The sequence below is a fragment of the Papaver somniferum genome, unplaced genomic scaffold (genome assembly GCF_003573695.1).
Source record: "Papaver somniferum cultivar HN1 unplaced genomic scaffold, ASM357369v1 unplaced-scaffold_125, whole genome shotgun sequence".
NCBI classification, from domain to species: Eukaryota; Viridiplantae; Streptophyta; class Magnoliopsida; order Ranunculales; family Papaveraceae; genus Papaver; species Papaver somniferum.
In genome coordinates this window covers 12,204,177-12,223,128 of record NW_020621603.1, presented here as the reverse complement: position 1 = coordinate 12,223,128, position 18,952 = coordinate 12,204,177, and the positions used below count along the sequence as shown (strand labels likewise).

At 37.2% G+C, this 18,952-nt stretch overlaps 1 protein-coding gene across 1 annotated transcript; it reads right to left on the bottom strand.

Moving 5' to 3' along the window:
• Positions 1-13,670: 13,670 nt before the first annotated feature.
• LOC113331313 lies at positions 13,671-16,925 on the bottom strand. Its single transcript, XM_026578034.1, has 5 exons — positions 16,218-16,925; positions 15,017-15,787; positions 14,673-14,833; positions 14,292-14,418; positions 13,671-14,057 (listed from the first exon to the last, which is right to left on the bottom strand). Exons 1-5 carry the CDS (start codon positions 16,923-16,925, stop codon positions 13,671-13,673), a joined length of 2,154 nt encoding a protein of 717 aa, XP_026433819.1.
• Between the last annotated feature and the right edge of the window lie 2,027 nt (positions 16,926-18,952).

Sequence of the window (18,952 nt, the reverse complement as noted above, 5' to 3'; positions counted from 1 at the left end):
CGTGAAGGTGTTAAACCCCCAAAAACTCATCCTCATTGTCAACTATCTATAAATAAAGAGAAAAATTTAGAAAAGAGTCATGGGAAGAGAGAGTGCTTATGCAACAATTATTGTTTTTGTTTGAGGAGGCAAAGTACTCTACCGCCTATGGAAGGAATGAAGAAAATGAAGTGGAATATCTTTTCGTCGCAAATCCGGAATGTGTACAATTGGAAAGATGCTTTCATCAAATTATCTTTATGGATTGCACGTATAAAACTAACAAATACAACATGCCGATATTGAACTTTGTTGGGCAAACATCTACCAAGTCGACATTTACCGTTGCGTTTTGTTTCTTGAAAGACGAGAGGAAGGAAAGTTATTTGTGGGCATTGCAAAAGATAAAGTTATTGTATCAAGAAGGTTATACTCCATAGGTGTTGATTACGAATAAGGAGCAAGCATTGATGTGGGCCATACCACGTGTTTTCCCCTACGCGCGTCATCATCTTTGCACGTTTCTTCTATCGAACAATGTGCAAACTAATTGCAAGAGGGTTATATGGCCAGCAAAGAAGACCTAGATGGAGAGGATTCAAAATCTACCGTTGGAGATACAACAAGAAGAGAAAGAAAAGTTTGAGATCAATGACAAGATAACCGAGGTGCTTTGGGCGGATTTTCAAGGTGATTGGGAACAATTAATATGGTCGCTCACGGAACCATTATATTTCCTAAGGGAGCGTTTTGTAATGGAAAAATGGTCAACCTACCCGGATGTTATAACATATTTGAAGAACGAGTTATTGGATCCCCACAAAGAAAAGTTTGTTAGTACATGGTAAACCGTTATAGACATTATGACAATCAAGCCACAAGCACGATGGAGTCAGCTCACTATCGGTTCAAGAGTAAGTTAAATGGTTGTGATGGTGGATTCGTTGTTGTTTTTGAAGCTATGGTTGAGTATTTCAAGCGTGATCTCGATAGAATTAAATGGGATTTTGAAAAGAGACGATCTAGACTCGTTACTGACTACCGGGATAGCCCTTGGCTCCGGGGAATAAGTTTATATGTTTCTCAATGGGCAATCCTAAAAATGATAACGGAAGTGGAGGCTTGGGAGGAACACAATTTTCCACCGGGAAAGATATGTAATTGTCCCATTAAGTCGGCTTTGGGGCTCCCATGTAGGCATGCGGTAGAAAATTATGCCACAAGGATGATTCCGATTGAATATATAAATCCATTTTGGAAACAACTAACATTTAAAGATCCATCACCAAATCAAGGTCTTGGGGAAGTGTTTTACCACATGGAGGTACACAAGGAACTTTTTGAGAAGTATGCTTCTTTACTACCGGCGCAAAGACAACTTTGGTTGTATGAATTGCAGAGATTCAACTGTCCATTCACTAGAGAAGATATTTTAGAACCTAAGAAGGGGCAGGGCAAGGGTAGGCCTTCGAACAAAATAACAAAGAAAAAAAAAAGGCAGAAGCTAAGAGAAAGGTTCGAGAAGGTCCACAATTGACTCCTTCAATACGAAGAGATCCTTCGGCTTATGAGAAGTTGAACGAATTGTACAAACTTAAACGAAAGGAAGTGGAAAAAGGCGAACCAAGCGGAGCTAGTGAAATGAAGGGAAAACGCCGCAAGAAGAATGTGGTTGTTGCATCCCAAGAAAGTTCAAAAAGAAAAGTTGATAGTGGAGTCAAAATTAAAGACCCGATTGTTCCATCCCAACAAGGTTCAACAACAAAAGAAGCTAGTAGTGTCCAAAGAATAGTTGGTAGTGCGGTTGGTGATTAATGATTTTTCGTGGGTTTGTAGTAATGAGGTTCAAACTCTCGGACTTGTGAAGGATAATTTTTTAAACTTAATAAAAAAAAATATATATAATAAAAATATTAACACTGGTGCGAGAAACTGGGACTAAAGATTCGGCCATTTTTCATTTTCAAGTAGTTCAGAATTTAATTCTAGGCGATTATAGTTCAAAACAAAACAAATATTAACTCTATTCTTTGCCAAAGTAGATTCTATAAAATATTACTTGTATTTTATGAGCATGGCGCATCAAGAATCCCTAAGATTAAGCATGCTCCATCAAATAGTTTCACAAATAATTAATTAAAATATTAATTCAATTAAAATTGGTGCAAAAAGTAAATAAAGAATTAATTTAAATTACCACATGGACGAAACACGGCCTCCTCCGTCGTCCCAGTGCTTGGGGTTTAACTCGTCATATTAATCATGTTCTCAAAATACATAATTGATGCTCAAAATTTGATTAAAAGAGTGAAAAAGTATAAAACAGTGAATCTACGACCCACAAAAGGCGTCCAGAAATCAACGATAGAAGTGTACTGCTGTAAAACATCGATACTTAGCTGCTGCTGTTGACACTGTTGAAGAACAACGGTTCTGGGACGTCTGTTCTTCGTCTTCTCCTTCTTCTTCAACAGCAGCAGGAAACTTTCCTGCAGTTCTTCTCTTCGCCTCTACAACCTCCCTGTGGTCTCCCAATCGACCCCAAACTCTCGACAACTTATCTTGGACTCGTAACAACCTTTTTATACACAATAGGTCGACTAAATCTTCCCCAATATTTTCGTTTATCTCCACATCAAGTTACGGGTTTTTTTCTCTGCCAAACTCTCTTTACGCGTCTTCCTTTTGAGCCGTATACTTTCCAAATCCTTTATAAGACATATTAGAATCTGTGGGAAGATACATCTACATTCTAGTCACGCTATATTTCTGGCAACAAACCAAACAGGACCCGACTTTCTTTCTCTGTTTGAACCGAGTATTTTTCTTCCCTGTTAGTCGATATTCCAGATTATCCAGCCCAAGTTAATCGATCAAAACACATGTACAAACCCTGTTTACTCCATTCGAGTCCATCCCAACTTAGTTTGGCGGTTGAATCTCTCCAAAGAACGTCCAACAATCGAGTTCCAAATCTGTTCCGTCAGCAAAGTTCTTTCCCGCCAAAATTTCTGTTTTGAATTTTGGGAAGAAGGTGACCTCCCCCTTATCCATTTCGGGGGTCCCTTTAGCAATTGGGGTGGAAATAGTAATTTTTGGGCATAAACAGTAATTTTTCGGGGTTCCTCCGGGGTGTTTCTGGGGTGTCTCCAACACACTTCTGTGGTGCTTCTGATACGTTATTTGCGGAGGTTCAAATGCCACATATCGATCCGATTTCGCCGCAAAAGCTTATTTTTCCAAAAACACCTACAAAAACACCTTCTGTGGTGCTTCTGTACCCACATAAGTACAAAATCGAGCACTAACAATCTACACAATTGAGATATATTAGACACATAAATGCGTCTATCAAATACCCCCAAACTTATTATTTGCTAGTCCTCGAGCAAATCAAATAGAAAATAAAATCCTAACTCACTGTCGCATGCATCGTCGATTGCATTTAGCGTATGCAATAAGCCTTTAAACCCCTAGGTGTCCCTAGTGGCCGAGTTATAGTCTCGGGAGGGCTTACTAGAGATATACCCACAAAACCTTAATACTCCAGACCCTATCTATCTACAACGAACCTTGGAAGGCACTAAAGAATCTCCTTGGTTGGCATACTTATTGACTACAAGAGGAAGTACCCTGATGCGAAATTCCAATTGATGTACACGAGTTTGCACTCAAGCATACTAAAATTCATATAAAGTGACAGAGCTCTACTCAAATAGTGGCACTATGGACATCAATATCCGGAGTCAAAACTAATCACATGGATAGATCAAGAAGATGGATATAGAAAAACATAGATGGTTTTGATGTTTACTAAGTGAACGGCGTTTCCCATATCTGTCTGAAGGCCTCCGCCAAAATGAAACTATCCTAATGGATTGAGGTACTAGTCTGACCAGTATCAACACACTGGCATATACAAGGGAACCAGTGGTCGATAACCTAACTCTAGGTCAACACAACTGGCATATACAAGGGTACCAGTGGTCGACTTTATTGAATTTATTCCTTTTGGTCAAATGGTATGGTCTCAATTTTTTTTCAACTGTTTCAACCTTTTTTTCATTTTTTTCATTTTTTTTTGTATCTCAATCACTCTAATTCACCCTAGCATTGGTAACAACTTGAATCGTGGGCCCCACCTATCACCTAGAGAAACATAGTTTAAAAACAAAATAAAATAAAAATAGAAGTGAAAAGGACTCAACGAGATATGGTGAAACTATCATGTTATTTCTAACACCTGAGCTCTGTGCTTTTATGAATAGACTCTTTAGATGTTTCCATCTAATCAGATTGGTTCCTCAACTCCTAAAACCAAAATGCTTCCATCCACTTAGATTGGTTAGTGCTGTCCTTAATATGCATAAATTTTTAGGCTCTGGAGTTTATTTATAATGCAACTAAAAAGTTTCTCCCATACCCCCAAACTTAAATCTAACATTGTCCTCAATGTTCTAAAGATGAAATTAAAAGCATGAACAAGGAGAAACGGTTACTATTTGAAGCAAAAGAGTTAAGGAAGGATATTACCGTGTTGCATGAGATTGGGTTACCTCCCAAGAAGTGCTAAGTTTAAAGTCTTCAGCCAGACATAGAAAAGGTTTAGTCAACTCGAACCGTATAACAGTAGCCGGAATAACTGTGGGTCTTTAAAACCAAAAAGAGCTGACAAAAGGAAACTGCAGTGAACCAAGAAAATGTACAAGACTAGCATGCCCTTACCTAGTTTCTGGATAACTATCGCTAATTGCGGTTCAGGTTCTATGAAGGGGTCTAAATAGACTATTTTCCTCGGATGCATTTCCTCATAGGTAGGATCCAAATTATTAGGTCCTAGAGTCTGGAAAAACTCAGATAAGAACCTGGAATCACAAAATAACCTAAATAATTTAGGATCCTCTAAGTCAATTAGGTATGACTTACATAGTTGACCACAATCAGAGTAGTGGTCATTCTTAAGCAAATGTGTCGATTCTAATTTCCTAAAGTACTTAGGCTTAGTCTCAGAACTTAATAAGTGACACATTTGAAATCTATACGTTCCCAAAATTGGAAGAAAACTATTTGGTGGGAAAACAAAGTCAATCTGGGTATCATAGCCTGGGCAAACCACATCAACCAGAGGATGGGTTTCTAACGACTGAAATTTTTTCAGGACATCATTAGGTTCGGGAAACCTAGTATGAAGATAATCTTGTAAGATGGTTGAGGCATGGATATCAAGTCCTATGTGAGGGGACTTTCTGAGAGTTAAAGGTAAAGCACTAGGAAAGTGATAATCACCCCCAAACTTAGAGTTTTCAGTGTCTCTAGATAGACTAGTCACAATCTCCCTAATTTCTAGATCATCAGATTCTTGAAAATGGTCAATTGATTCTTCTAATTTATTATCAGGTAGTGCATCTTTACTCATCTATACGGGTATATCTTCTTCATCTAATACTATTGTTTCTAAGTCGCTAGACTCTAAAACAGCATTTTCGGAATAAACCCGTTCCTCTAAACCACTATCGGCTTCGTAATCAAAAGGAAAAACTACATCGTCTAAAACGGTGGTATCCCTAATCAAATCCTCGTCCTTTTGAATAGGTGAATAATCATAAAAATTATTTGGATTTGAACTAGAAATAATATAATCATTATAAAGCTCAATTGGATTAATAGATTCCTGATCACTATGCCTACATATTTCAGATTCTTCATTACTACTATCCTCATCATCATAATAGTACAAAGATGATTGAACCTTATCCAAATAAGTAGTGTCTTTTATTCTAGCCTCGTCCTCTAAATTAGGCAAATATTCACTATTGATATCAAGGGTAGAATTAGAAACCCTATTTTGGAAATTTAGATTATTTCGAGCAGCATTAGCCAACTGTTCATTTTCTGCCTCTAGACGTGCCTGAATTTCACTGAGCATAACACTTATACGTTCACCACTCTCGTTTATCATCTCAGAATATCGTGTACACTCTTCTTTTGAACTATTCCTTGCAACTAAAGGTTTATACGTCCTTTCAATCCGTTGTTGTAGAGATGGAACAGGTTCAGAAATATCATAATCAGGAATAGTTTCCAAAAACGAGTAAACAGTACTACAGTGTTCCTGATTTTCTTGCTCATAAGACCAATTCGCGTGTGGATAGTAATTGGGCTCACCATGGTATGAACCATAACCTTGAAAAGGTTGGCGTTCCCAACTACTATTCCCACCATGGTCATAAAAATGATGATGTCCATATTCAAATTCAGATCGATACTCATTGTATTGGATTCTGTCATACCAGTTCGACATTCTTAATTGTTTTCTAGACCAGCTCAAATCAAACCTATAGAATCTAGCAAACAAAAAGCATGATGGCTCCACTTAAATTGTTTTCTAGACCAGCTTTTATTCCTTAGAAAAGGAATTCGTTACAATTTGAGCACACCCCTCTGGAGTCAATCCGAGCTAATGTAAGTTGAATCGAGGCGAGGGAAGCTTAGTAGAGCTTTGATACCCAAGGCCTCAACGCATTAGAAGGCGGCGCAGTCACGCATTCAACTCACAGAAACCATCATGAACTTTGAAGTGTGCTTAAAGAGCGACCAATATTTTTCGAACGAGTTTCCTATTAAGCTCGTTACCCTATCGGTCTCGTTCTATTCCAAATTTTAAAGCTTGGGTTCGCGTTAGGTTTCGTTTTCCTAAGGCGGGCAAGAAGGGAGCGGTGATGAAATCTGAACCCTTATCTTGTATTGGACAGGCCTTTCCCTTTACTAGGAATTTAAAAAAAGTCCAAATTCATCCTCAATCAATGAATCACCTTAAGGAATACAATAACTCGCTTACAGGAGATTCGCGAGTGTTTCGATGGACTTACCTCCCGTACCAGACGGGGGATGAACCGTTGAAGTCGACTCGGGCCATGACTCCTATGTCATGTACGAACCCGAGCGGCCGAGACGATATAGTAATCGTCGTCCTTCCCTGCACACAGTCATCGATACTTAGCTGCGGCCGAGACGATATAGTAATCGTCGTCCTTCCCTTCCGTAGGGTTTAAAATTAAAATAAATTGTCCAAAGTCCAGTTCAATGAAAAGAAATACAAATAATAATAATAATAATTACAAAAATAAAAAAAATGGAAAGTCTCTAAAAAAAATAAAAAAAAATAATTCTCTTTTTTTTTTTTTTGCTTTGTCTTTTTTTCTTCTCTTTTAGCTTTAAGCTTTGATTCCAAGGTCTTTAGTATCCAACTTCAAACCTGTAATACAAAGACACAACCAAAGAGACGTAAAAAGAACAAATGGAATAATAAAAAATAATAAAAACCTAAAAATTCTACCTAAGCACAAATCCGCGTCGGCGGCGCCAAAATGATTAATGATTTTTCGTGGGTTTGTAGTAATGAGGTTCAAACTCTTGGACTTGTGAAGGATAATTTTTTAAACTTAATAAAAAAATAAATATATACAATAAAAATATTAACACTGGTGCGAGAAACTGGGACTAAAGATTCGGCCATTTTTCATTTTCAAGTGGTTCAGAATTTAATTCTAGGCGATTATAGTTCAAAAAAAAAACAAATATTAACTCTATTCTTTGCCAAAGTAGATTCCATAAAATATTACTTGTATTTTATGAGCATGGCGCATCAAGAATCCCTAAGACTAAGCATGCTCCATCAAATAGAATCACAAATAATTAATTAAAATCTTAATTCAATTAAAATTGGTGCAAAAAGTAAATAAAGAATTAATTTAAATTACCACATGGATGAAACACGGCCTCCTCCGTCGTCCCAGTGCTTGGGGTTTAACTCGTCATATTAATCATGTTCTCAAAATACATAATTGATGCTCAAAATTTGATTAACAGAGTGAAAAAGTATAAAACAGTGAATCTACGACCCACAAAAGGCGTCCAGAAATCAACGATAGAAGTGTACTGTTGTAAAACATCGATACTTAGCTGCTGCTGTTGACACTGTTGAAGAACGACGGTTCTGGGACGTCTGTTCTTCGTCTTCTCCTTCTTCTTCAACAGCAGCAGGAAACTTTCCTGCAGTTCTTCTCTTCGCCTCTGCAACCTCCCTGTGGTCTCCCAATCGACCCCAAACTCTCGACAACTTATCTTGGACTCGTAACAACCTTTTTATACACAATAGGTCGACTAAATCTTCCACAATATTTTAGTTTATCTCCACAGCAAGTTACGGGTTTTTTTCTCTGCCAAATTCTCTTTACGCGTCTTCCTTTTGAGCCGTATACTTTCCAAAGCCTTTATAAGATATATTAGAATTTGTGGGAAGATATATCTACATTCTAGTCACGCTATATTTCTGGCAACAAACCAAAACAGGACCCGACTTTCTTTCTCTGTTTGAACCGAGTATTTTTTCTTCCCTGTTAGTCGATATTCCGGATTATCCAGCCCAAGTTAATCGATCAAAACACATGTACAAACCCTGTTTACTCCATTCGAGTCCAGCCCAACTTAGTTTGGCGGTTGAATCTCTCCAAAGAACGTCCAACAATCGAGTTCCAAATCTATTCCGTCAGCAAAGTTCTTTCCCGCCAAAATTTCTGTTTTGAATTTTGGGAAGAAGGTGACCTCCCCCTTATCCATTTCGGGGGTCCCTTTAGCAATTGGGGTGGAAATAGTAATTTTTGGGCATAAACAGTAATTTTTCGGGGTTCCTCCGGGGTGTTTCTGGGGTGTCTCCAACACACTTCTGTGGTGCTTCTGATACGTTATTTGCGGAGGTTCAAATGCCACATATCGAGCCGATTTCGCCGCAAAAGCTTATTTTTCCAAAAACACCTACAAAAACATAAAATAACCAAATAAGTACAAAATCGAGCACTAACAATCTATACAATTGAGATATATTAGACACATAAATGCGTCTATCAGTTGGTATTAAGAAATTAGTGAGAAGCCGAGGTAATGATGTCAAAGAAAAAGCACCGATGGTCGAACCATCGCTAATCACCCCACAAAGAGTTGTTAGTAACCTTGATGGTGAGAAAGAGACGGTCTTCTTGGATGTATGTCCGATGAAATCACCCCCTATAGATGAGGAAGGTAAGTATATATGACCTACTTACACGATATACAAAAATTACATGCACTTTTTACCACATTTTATTCATAACTACGTCAAGTCCACCGACGATGTTGAGGGAGACGGAAATTGTGGTTACTATGTGTTCGTAGATCAACTTGGACCTTTTGAGCAGGAAAAATAATGGGGTGACGACCAAATCACTTATGTTAGGCAAAAGTGTTTGCTTGAACTACGTGGCTTCCCCGATTTCTACAAGCAAATGATGAGATTCGAAATAAATGACACGGAGGCGATGCTAAACGAGGAGTTCAAAGCATTTGAACGGCGTTTAATGGGCAACAAGTGTTTGACAAGTGAATATTGTATGAGAATGCCAATATGTGGCTATCTATTCGCCAATGCATTCCATTGCGTTATTCATTCCATCTCCTATGCAGATAGTGTTACATATGCACCAACAAGACGTGTTTTTACCGAAGAAGAATCTTCGAAGATAGTCATCACGGGGTTCGTGAATATGAACCATTATATCGTCCTCCAATTGAAAGATGGATGCCCATTACCTCCATTAAGGAAGGTAGACGGATCTGACGGCGAAATACCAATGAGTTGGTGTCATAGGTTCGAGGAAAGATTTCAATTGTGGGATGCATTACAGTTATCGAGGGATGGCCCATTGTGTGTACTAATGAGTTCCGATGAGGATAAGGATGAGTATGAGTAAATGTGGTGTGAAGGTATATGATAACAATGTTTTCTGGAGGGTGGTGATTAAAATGATAATATGATAACAATGTGGTGAACCTATGTATTTTGAATCATTCATTATATATGAAGAATCTAGTTTTACTCTTATTATGTGTTTGTAATGATAATATGATAAAGTTATGTGGTTATTTAGAAGTATTTACGTCCAGGTCATACGCTGACACGAACTAGCCGTGATGACCCAAGTGAGATACTCGCAAAATCCCGGCTGGGAAACCTAACCAAAAACCCGGTAACGGTTAGGAATCCAACCCGTATTTCTGGTAATGTAACATTTATGGCACGTAATCCTAGCCTTAACTCTCCATGTAATACCAGTTTCAGATTTTACTAAGTAACGACTGAGACACCAAACCGTAAAACCGATTTCGGCTAGGTTTCCTGCCCGTAATTCTGGGTACTGTCAGTTTTACGACTGGTAATCCTGGCCGTTACTATTCCTGTAATATCAGTTTCAGATTTTACTTAGTTACGGCGGAGACACCAAACCGTAAAGTTGATTTCGGTTGGGATTCCTTCCCGTAATTCTGGTTACGGCTGGTAATCCTGGTCGTTAACACAACTTACGACTGATAAATTTAGCCGTTAACACAACTTATGGCTAGTAATCCTGGCCGTAATTTTCCCTGGAATGTTAGTATCTTAAACAAGAATCTGATAAATTAAGAAAGAATCAAAACACTATTATCCATTCATCCAAGGTTAATGAAAAGTAACTCTGAAAAGTAAATCACCCAAATCCACAACCTCATGCTAAAAGTCTGCATAAACATAAGCTGGAATGACTTAAACAAGTACATAACCTACAATCATCCACTACGACCAACAATCGAAGGAACATCCTCAGAAGATGATGAAGAATTGTCGGGAGTTTGGGAAAGACTAATCCAATCATCCTCGTCGTTAGTATAGAGATCATCCTTCGCTGGATTATGTAACTCCAGAAGCTTGAGAATCAGTGTTCTTTGTTCCTCGCAATCCAAGTATAAAACCTCCTCAATGTTACGTCTCAGTCCCCTGGCAATCCACTTAGCTCTTTTGACATATTTTCACATCATTCAATTAATAGTGGTACATAATTTGAGAAACGTATACCAAAAAAAGAATCATATACTCAGCCTACGTACCATCATCGTAGCAATATCACACATTGGTAGTTCCCGGGGTTCTTTCTCTTTTTTAGGGTTCCTAAAAATGATGAAAAACATATCAGAAGATAGGATTACGGATTGGAAATAACCGATAACCCATCAGTTATAAACTTTATCGGCTGGGAAAAGTGAGACCTCATAACCGTAAATATAGTCTCGGCTTAGAAATATGCGGACGACCAAACCGTAAACAAAGTATCGGCTAGAAAATACAAATAACAATGGAAAATTTATTTACGGTTAGGAAACTCCCAACCGAAACACTCATAACTCAATTTTACTATGTAAACACAGGACAAATTACGTCTAGGAAAATCCCATCCGTAATGTATTTCACGGTTGGGTTATCAAATTTTCTTATCCGCAAGAGACATTAACGGCTGGGAGTTCTTTATGTCCCAACTGTTAGGTAAACATTACGTCCAAGACGATGTGATATCCCGGCCGTAAACGCTTCAGACAACCATTTTCGGAAACCCTAAATCGATGATTGAACCTATTTTGTCAATCTAATGGTAAAATAACTGTTGGGTTTTTCGATTCTTACCTAGTAGGAGTCATTTGTGGAGGATTCGCAGGTGTTTGAACAGATTGGTTCATAGGAGGATTTGAAGGTGTTTGAAGAGATTGGTTCACCACATCACCATGAAAAGGAACATCAATAACTTGCCCTGATTCAGAATCTGGGTTCAATCGGCCGGATCTTGTCACTCTTGGTCTTGCTGCCATCTTGAGAATCAATGGAGAATAAAAAGTTTTTGATTTTGGTTTTTGAGAAGATGAAGGAGAATAGAGAAAATGAATGGGGAGAGGGTTAAAATTAAGATTAGGTTTTATTTAGAGAAGAGGGTAAATCAGACTTTTAACTCACTTGAATCTTCCCCCATCTAATTTCCCCCCCCCCCTAAGCATTTAAGCCCCCAAAATGGTCAAAATACCAGGACTTTCTAAGCCCCAATAAATTTTTTTTCTTCTGAATAACATTTATTTTATTAAAATATAAAGGGAATGACATCAAGAGATTACAAATTTTGGACAAAAAACTAAAGTGAGAAAGTAAACCTGGGCTTGATACATAGAGCCCAATACAACATTTAACAGAATCTATAGTACTTCACATTTGGCATTTCAACTCTTCTCAGAGAAGAAGGTCTTCCTGTGTAAAATTGTCTTTCACCTGGAGCCAAGTTTGCACCTTTCTTTGCAACAGAATCTACTGAAAAGTTAACCTCCCTATAACAATGCTTATATTTGATTTGTGAAAACTTACCCACATCCTGCTTCCATCTTCTTCTGATGAACTAAGGAATTTGTCCATGAACAAATTCATCCACTACTGTTTGTGAGTCTGAGACAATTAGGATCTTTTCTTTACACCATTTTATTGCCAATTCCATTGCACAAATAATTGCATAAACTTCTGTTATGTAGTTAGAATCAATACCTATTCCTCCAGTGAGAGTACCAAGCACTTGACAATCATGATCTCTGACAACAACTTCAAATCCAACAGCACCTGGATTTCCAAAAGAAGAGTCATCACGGCAGAACATTGTGAAACCAAAATCTGGAGGGAGCCACTGACATTCCCTGATTTCTTGAAACTTAGAATTCCTAAGACCCAAGTTAAATAATTCTATGATACTCAAATCATAATTTTGATTCCATTTGGTTCTTGTTATTCTCAGACCACCTTCATTTACCAATTTTATTATTCTGCACTTAAAACTTCGAATGTTAGGCTTGATTTCTTCAAAAAATTTCTTGTTTTTCTGGAATCATAATTCCTCGAGAATAATACAGGCTGACATAAGCCATACCTGCTTGATAAAGGGACTTCTATTTTTAGCACACTTCCAAATATCATTGAAAGACATAGGCTGAGGAAATTGGAAAAAATAGCAAATCCACTTCCAAATTTCATCACTGAACCTTCAATTTCATAACAAGTGCTCCATACTGTCTTGATCTTCTTCACAAATACAACATATTGATACCATGTGATACCCCTTATTGACCATAATTGCATCATCTATATAGATTCCTTGAATGATTTTACATACATTGCTAGCCACACTAGGGTGGATAAACGCATTCCAGATATACTTAGTCCAAAGAAGAGTATGTTCCTTGAATCTATGTTTTTTGCACTGCTGCTTTAACTGAGAAGGAACCTTTTAAATCACCAATCCAAATTAACTCATATGCCCCTCCTGCTACAGGTGGCGTTACTTTGAATTGAATTATTTGCTGAATGTAATAAGGTAAGGACCACTTACCATGCTGTAAAATGTTAGAAACTTTTAGCAAGGCATTGTTTTTCACATAAGATGTGAATCCCACTTGATCAATCAAAGGTTTATCTCCTATCCATATGTCAAACCATACAGAGATTTTGTTCCCATCACCTATGAGCCACCTTATATCATCCTTGAGAGATTCCCAAGCCCACTTCAAACCTGGCCACACTGAAGATAACTGCCAATTAGTGTTCCATTGACCATATTTTTTTTGGTACTTAGATCTGAAGAATTTTTCCCAGTCTTCCTCTGAATTTTGAATCCTCCACATCATCTTCATAAGAAAAGCTTTGTTTATGATTTCTCGTCTTTGAACTCCCAGACCCCCTTCACCATAAGGAGTACAAACTTTCCTCCATGCAAAAGAAGTGTATTTTCTTATGTCACTGTCTCCAGATCAAATAAAATTTCTTACAATCTTCTCACAGATCTTGATAATGGAAGCATCCCACTTGTATATAGCCATATTATACATTGGAATACTATTGTCCAAATAGTACTAGTTTTGACCCTTCCAGTTGTAAGGATCACTCCTAGGTACTTATCTGGAAAGCTACTTAACTCCATTTGCATAATATTTTTAATCAACATTTTCTTTTGATCAGTAGTGCCATCAATGAATAATTTGCTTTTACTTTTGTTGATTTTCTGGCCAGAACTTTCCTGATAATCTTCAAGTACCTTCATAAGAGCCAGAAAACTTTTTTTCTCCCCATTGCAAAAGATGAACACATCATCTGCAAAGAACAGATGTGTAGGATCTATGTTTTTCCTTAGAACCACTGGCTTGATATGACCCTGATTGACACATTGAGTGAGTTGTTTGCTTAGAGCTTCTTCCATCACCACAAATAATATTGGGGAAAGTGGATATCATTGTTTCAATCCCCTCCCTACTGAGAATAAGACACAAGGACCACCATTCACCATGACAGAGATTTTAGCTGATTGGAACAAAATGTGTAACCATTCACACCATTCTTCAGAGAAATCAAATTTAATAAGAACCTGAAATAAAATTTTCCAACTCACTGTGTCATAAGCCTGAGAGATATCAATCTTTATGCCAACATTTCCACCTCTTCTCTTCCTCTTCATTTCATAACCATTTCTGAAGCTAGTAATATATGTTCTTGTATGCTTCTGCCCTTCACATAAGCTGTTTGTTGAAGAGAAATTAACTTATGCATTAAAGTACCCATCCTGGTAGAAATTATCTTAGTAAAAATTTTGAAACTGACATTGCTAAGACCAATTGGTCTAAACTGATTGGGATGTCTTGCTCCTTCAATTTTTGGAAGAAGTACTAGAAAATTTGATTTTAAACCCTTTGGTATAAATTTCCTTCTCCAGCAAAACTGAATAGTTTTGACTACATCTTTAGAAATGATATGCCAACAAGCCTTGTAGAACCAAGATGAAACTCCATCAGGCCCTGGAGTACTATTGGGATCCATATTAAAGATATTAGTTTCAATCTCCTCCTCCTCTGGAATTTGCTGTAACATTTCTTGATCCTCTTTTGTAATAACTTCAGGTATAACATTCAACATAGAATCAGAGATTTCTACTTCCTGAAACTTAAACTTTTTTTCAAAGTGATTTACCAAAGTGTTTGCAATGCTTTCTTGATCAGTAATGATGTTTCCATTATTGTCCTCTAATTCACATATTGCATTTCTTGTCTGTCTGATTTTAAGATTGGCATGAAGAAATCCAGTATTAGTAGCTCCCTCTTTAATCTATTTGATTCTTGCCTTATTTTTAAGGAGTGTACTTAGCTGAACTTCTTTAGAGTTAAGAATGTTTTGAGCAGCAACCAAGTTGTTGAGAGAATCTTCATCAAAAGGATTCTCATCAGAAATGATCATAGCTTCTTTCACTTTAATCTCAGCTTCTTTAATCTGATTGTTTACATTTCCAAAAACACTCCACTTCCATTCTTTGAGGATTTTTTTTTTCAATTTTTTCATTTTTTGATGAAACACAAAAGCAGGATCTCCTTGAATATTTTCAGACCAACACTTATTGACAACTTCTAAAAAATTAGGATGAGATAACCATATCTGCTCAAACTTCATAGGAGTATTCTTTGGCTTAGGACATTGTGCAAAACCTTCTAATAATGGAGCATGATCAGAAGCTACTCTCAATCCAACTTTATATCCCCAAGAATCATATTTTTGCATCCACATTTGATTTATCACTGCTTTGTCTAAGTTACAAAGTATTCTTTTGTTTCCATGCTGGAAGTTTGACCAAGAGTGAGATAGACCTGTCTTAGGAGCTTGTATAAGTTCACAAGTATTTAAACAAGAAGTAAAATCCAAAATTGATCTTTTATTTTGGCATTTCCCTCCAACTTTTTCATCTACTGAAGTAATTACATTAAAGTCACCTATAACTAGCCATGGAAAGTTAAGCATTTTAATTTTCTCCATCTCATACGAAAGATACCTTCTCTGAACTGCACTCACACGTGCATGGACTCCAGAAATAAGAACATCACCAACTTGCACTGTGATCATCTGACTTGACATAGAAATTACTGAAGGAGTAGGTAAATTTTTATTCCAAACCAAATATTAACTTTTTTATTGGAATTAGAATTGTGAATGACCATGCTCTGCATACCTGGTAGATTCAGCTTATTGCAAAAAGAAGAAGTACAACTAACTTTAGGTTCAACAACCCACATAAGTGAAGGGTTAAACTGATTGATGAGAGACTTTAATTTATCTTGAGACCTATCTCTCCTTAGTCCCCTTAGATTCCAATAGATGACTTTCATTGTTTGGATTGGAGGCCTTTTGTGCCTCATTTCCATGGATTCTTTCTAAAGTTATACTTGCTTGGAATTTGTACAGCTGCTGACACTTGATCAGTTTTTGAAATTGTTACTTCCTTGTCTTGAAGCTAAGTGCTAGAAGAAGCATTTGAGGAAGGTTTTTGTATTACCCTGGACCATGAAGTTGTTGGAATTCTCTCTTCTGAGACTGAACCATCTTTTTCATTAATGTATTTAACCATACTTGCTTCTACAACATTTTCTGATACTATCTTTAGAATTTTTGCAGGCTCAATAAATTGTTTATCAATAATATTTTTTTCTTCTGTACTCAATGATCCAAACATACCTGAAGTAATATTTATTGATCCATTTGTCTTGTTAATTGAGGTGGATGTCTGCTGAATTTGATTAACTGGAGTCTCACAAATATCAAACTTCTCTGTTGTGGCAGTAAAGTGACTACCACCATTTTGTCCATTGGATTTTGTACTTGCACTTTTATGAGCTTCCTCAGGTGGATTAGTTTTAGGAATGAATTTTGGAGTGTTGTGAACTTGCTGATTATCATCACCCTCCTTCTTTGCTTTGCATTCAATTTGAAGATGACCAACTATTTTGCAGTGATTACAGAACTTTGGTGGCTTAGTGGGAATTACTTGTTGCATAAAACCTCCAAACTTGGTTTTAATCCATAATTTGCTGGGAATTTTCTTTGCTAAATAAATATTCACCAACACTCTAGCATAATACTCATTCTCAAAATTAAGAGTAGCATCATCAACTTTAACTGGATCCCCCAGAGCACTACATATGGTGAAAAGAGTTTTCTCATCCCAATATTCTAAACTGAGTCCAGGAAGATGAACCCAGATCATTGCAAATGATGTTCTATGATTTTCAGGCCTGAAATTTGGAATCCAATTCCTAATCCATAAAACTTGATTGTAAAGCTCTCATTTCCCTGCTTTGATACCATTTCTGTCTCATTCGTTATTAAGCTTAATAGTGAAAAAACATTTTCCCAGAGGAATTATCTTACATCGACCTTCAAGTTTCTATTGATTTTTCAAATTTAACAAAGCATCAGAAAATTTCAGATGAAGTAAATCAAGACGACCAATTAGTGAGAATTTCCAAGCATCACAACGTGCATCGGAATCATTACTAAGATCAATAGATGTAGTTTCTACTGGCGAATTACTCAGATATACAACTAAAGAACTCATATCCTGATTCAAATTATTTTCCATATCGGAGAAATTATTACTGTAACCATAACTAATTAATAGAACACAACAAAATTCAAACCCAATGAAGAAATCTAACACCAATCATGAGATTCACCTGAAAATTCACCTGATATTAATGAGGGTTTGCGCTGAAAACGAAGAAAGTTGAAGAAAATTTGGTACTGAGTTGGTCGTCGATCCTCAGAGCTCAACTCAGGCTGATCCCCTTAAGCCCCAATAATATGGTTCAAAATAAAACTGGTCCTGAGATTTTAATTTAAGAGGCGCTAGATTTGTGCCGTGCAATGCAATGGGGATGGACATGTGGTAATTTTGTTCTTTTTATTATTAAAATAAACTTGCCGAAAAACAGAGTGCATCTATGTGCACACTGCTTAACCAGGGTGCACATTCCTCCCATCATCATTGATTTAAATTTAGTTATAGTTTTTTTTTTTATTTCTGAAAAAATCAGTACAACCCATCATGATACGAGGAATTGGGGAACAAATATTGGAAATAAAACCATATGACTCGGCTTTCCTTTCCTTTCTTTACATATACTTTCTTTTTACATTTCACCCTCTTTTTCTTATGAAATTGGTTTTCTTTTTAATATCTTGACTATGGTGGACGGAATTAGAGTATGATGTGAAACTTAATGGATGGTTTGGCTGAGGATTTCCCTGATATGTATCATACTGTGAGTGGACAGTTTCATTTCTTTGTGTATCTTTTGGAAGAGGATTGACATGAATTGATAAAGATAGTTATGTGTAGATGCTAAAAATCTAACAACCACACCCAATGAAATCTAACACCTAAGATGAAGATCTACTCAACAAAGAAGAGATGAAGTGCATCAAAGTAAACATGAACACAAGAGTTTTTACGTGGTTCGGCCATTAATGAAGCCTACGTCCACGGGGTTTCACTATGATCGATGGTGTTACAAAATCGGTGTTACATACAAACTCCATTAACAGGGATTGAAGTTCTTGTTAAGCTCTAGGTTGTGGGAGGAGGGAGATCGGTCCCCTCAAACATATCTCACTTTCCCTTATAAAGGGGTGGGGATGTACACGAGTTGCAATAATGCCCTTAGGGATGACTAGTTAGGATAAGAACTAGCCAGGTCTTATTTCCTACAAACAATTGTATCTAATTAAGCTACTTCTTCCTAGATCTCTCGACACGTGTCCTTGTATATTTTCTTCTCCTACATTTATGCCCCTTTTCTTGAGGTTTGTTCGAAGAGCAAATCCTGAAGAAAATACTACGCGCTGTTGTTTATGTCTTGCATTCGGTACCTTCATTTCGGGTCTTGGATTGATGATGATTATCTGTGCGTTATTCAAAGTCAAACTGATTGTTACCCGACTCTAAAATTGTGGCGACTTGGGCTTTCTGTTGGGCTGCGAGCTGTCTGGATCTGGGCTTCCGAGTAGAATGCCTCTTGATTAGGCATATCATTGTCCTTGGTTCCGATCTTGTTGTGCTTCCCGATTGGTTCGTATGTTTCGAATGTACTCGACGTCGCGTGCTTACTTCCTAATCGGCTCTGGATTTTCTCGATATTGTGGATGCGTTCAAATCGTGTTGTTATAGATAATCGGCTCGGAGTGAAGTCTCGTCTTGTAGGAATTATCCTCTTTGGTTGATCTGAAATTCTT

Excerpts from the sequence above, each read along its gene's own strand:
- LOC113331313 (XM_026578034.1), bottom strand. The coding sequence starts at position 16,925 with ATGATCTGGGTTCATCTTCCTGGACTCAGTTTAGAATATTGGGATGAG. Across the intron at positions 15,788-16,217 it reads CAACAACTTCATGGTCCAGG|ATGATCACAGTGCAAGTTGG; the intron begins GTAATACAAAAA and ends ATGTCAAGTCAG. Across the intron at positions 14,419-14,672 it reads CCTGATGGAGTTTCATCTTG|CTTATGTGAAGGGCAGAAGC; the intron begins GTTCTACAAGGC and ends TTCAACAAACAG.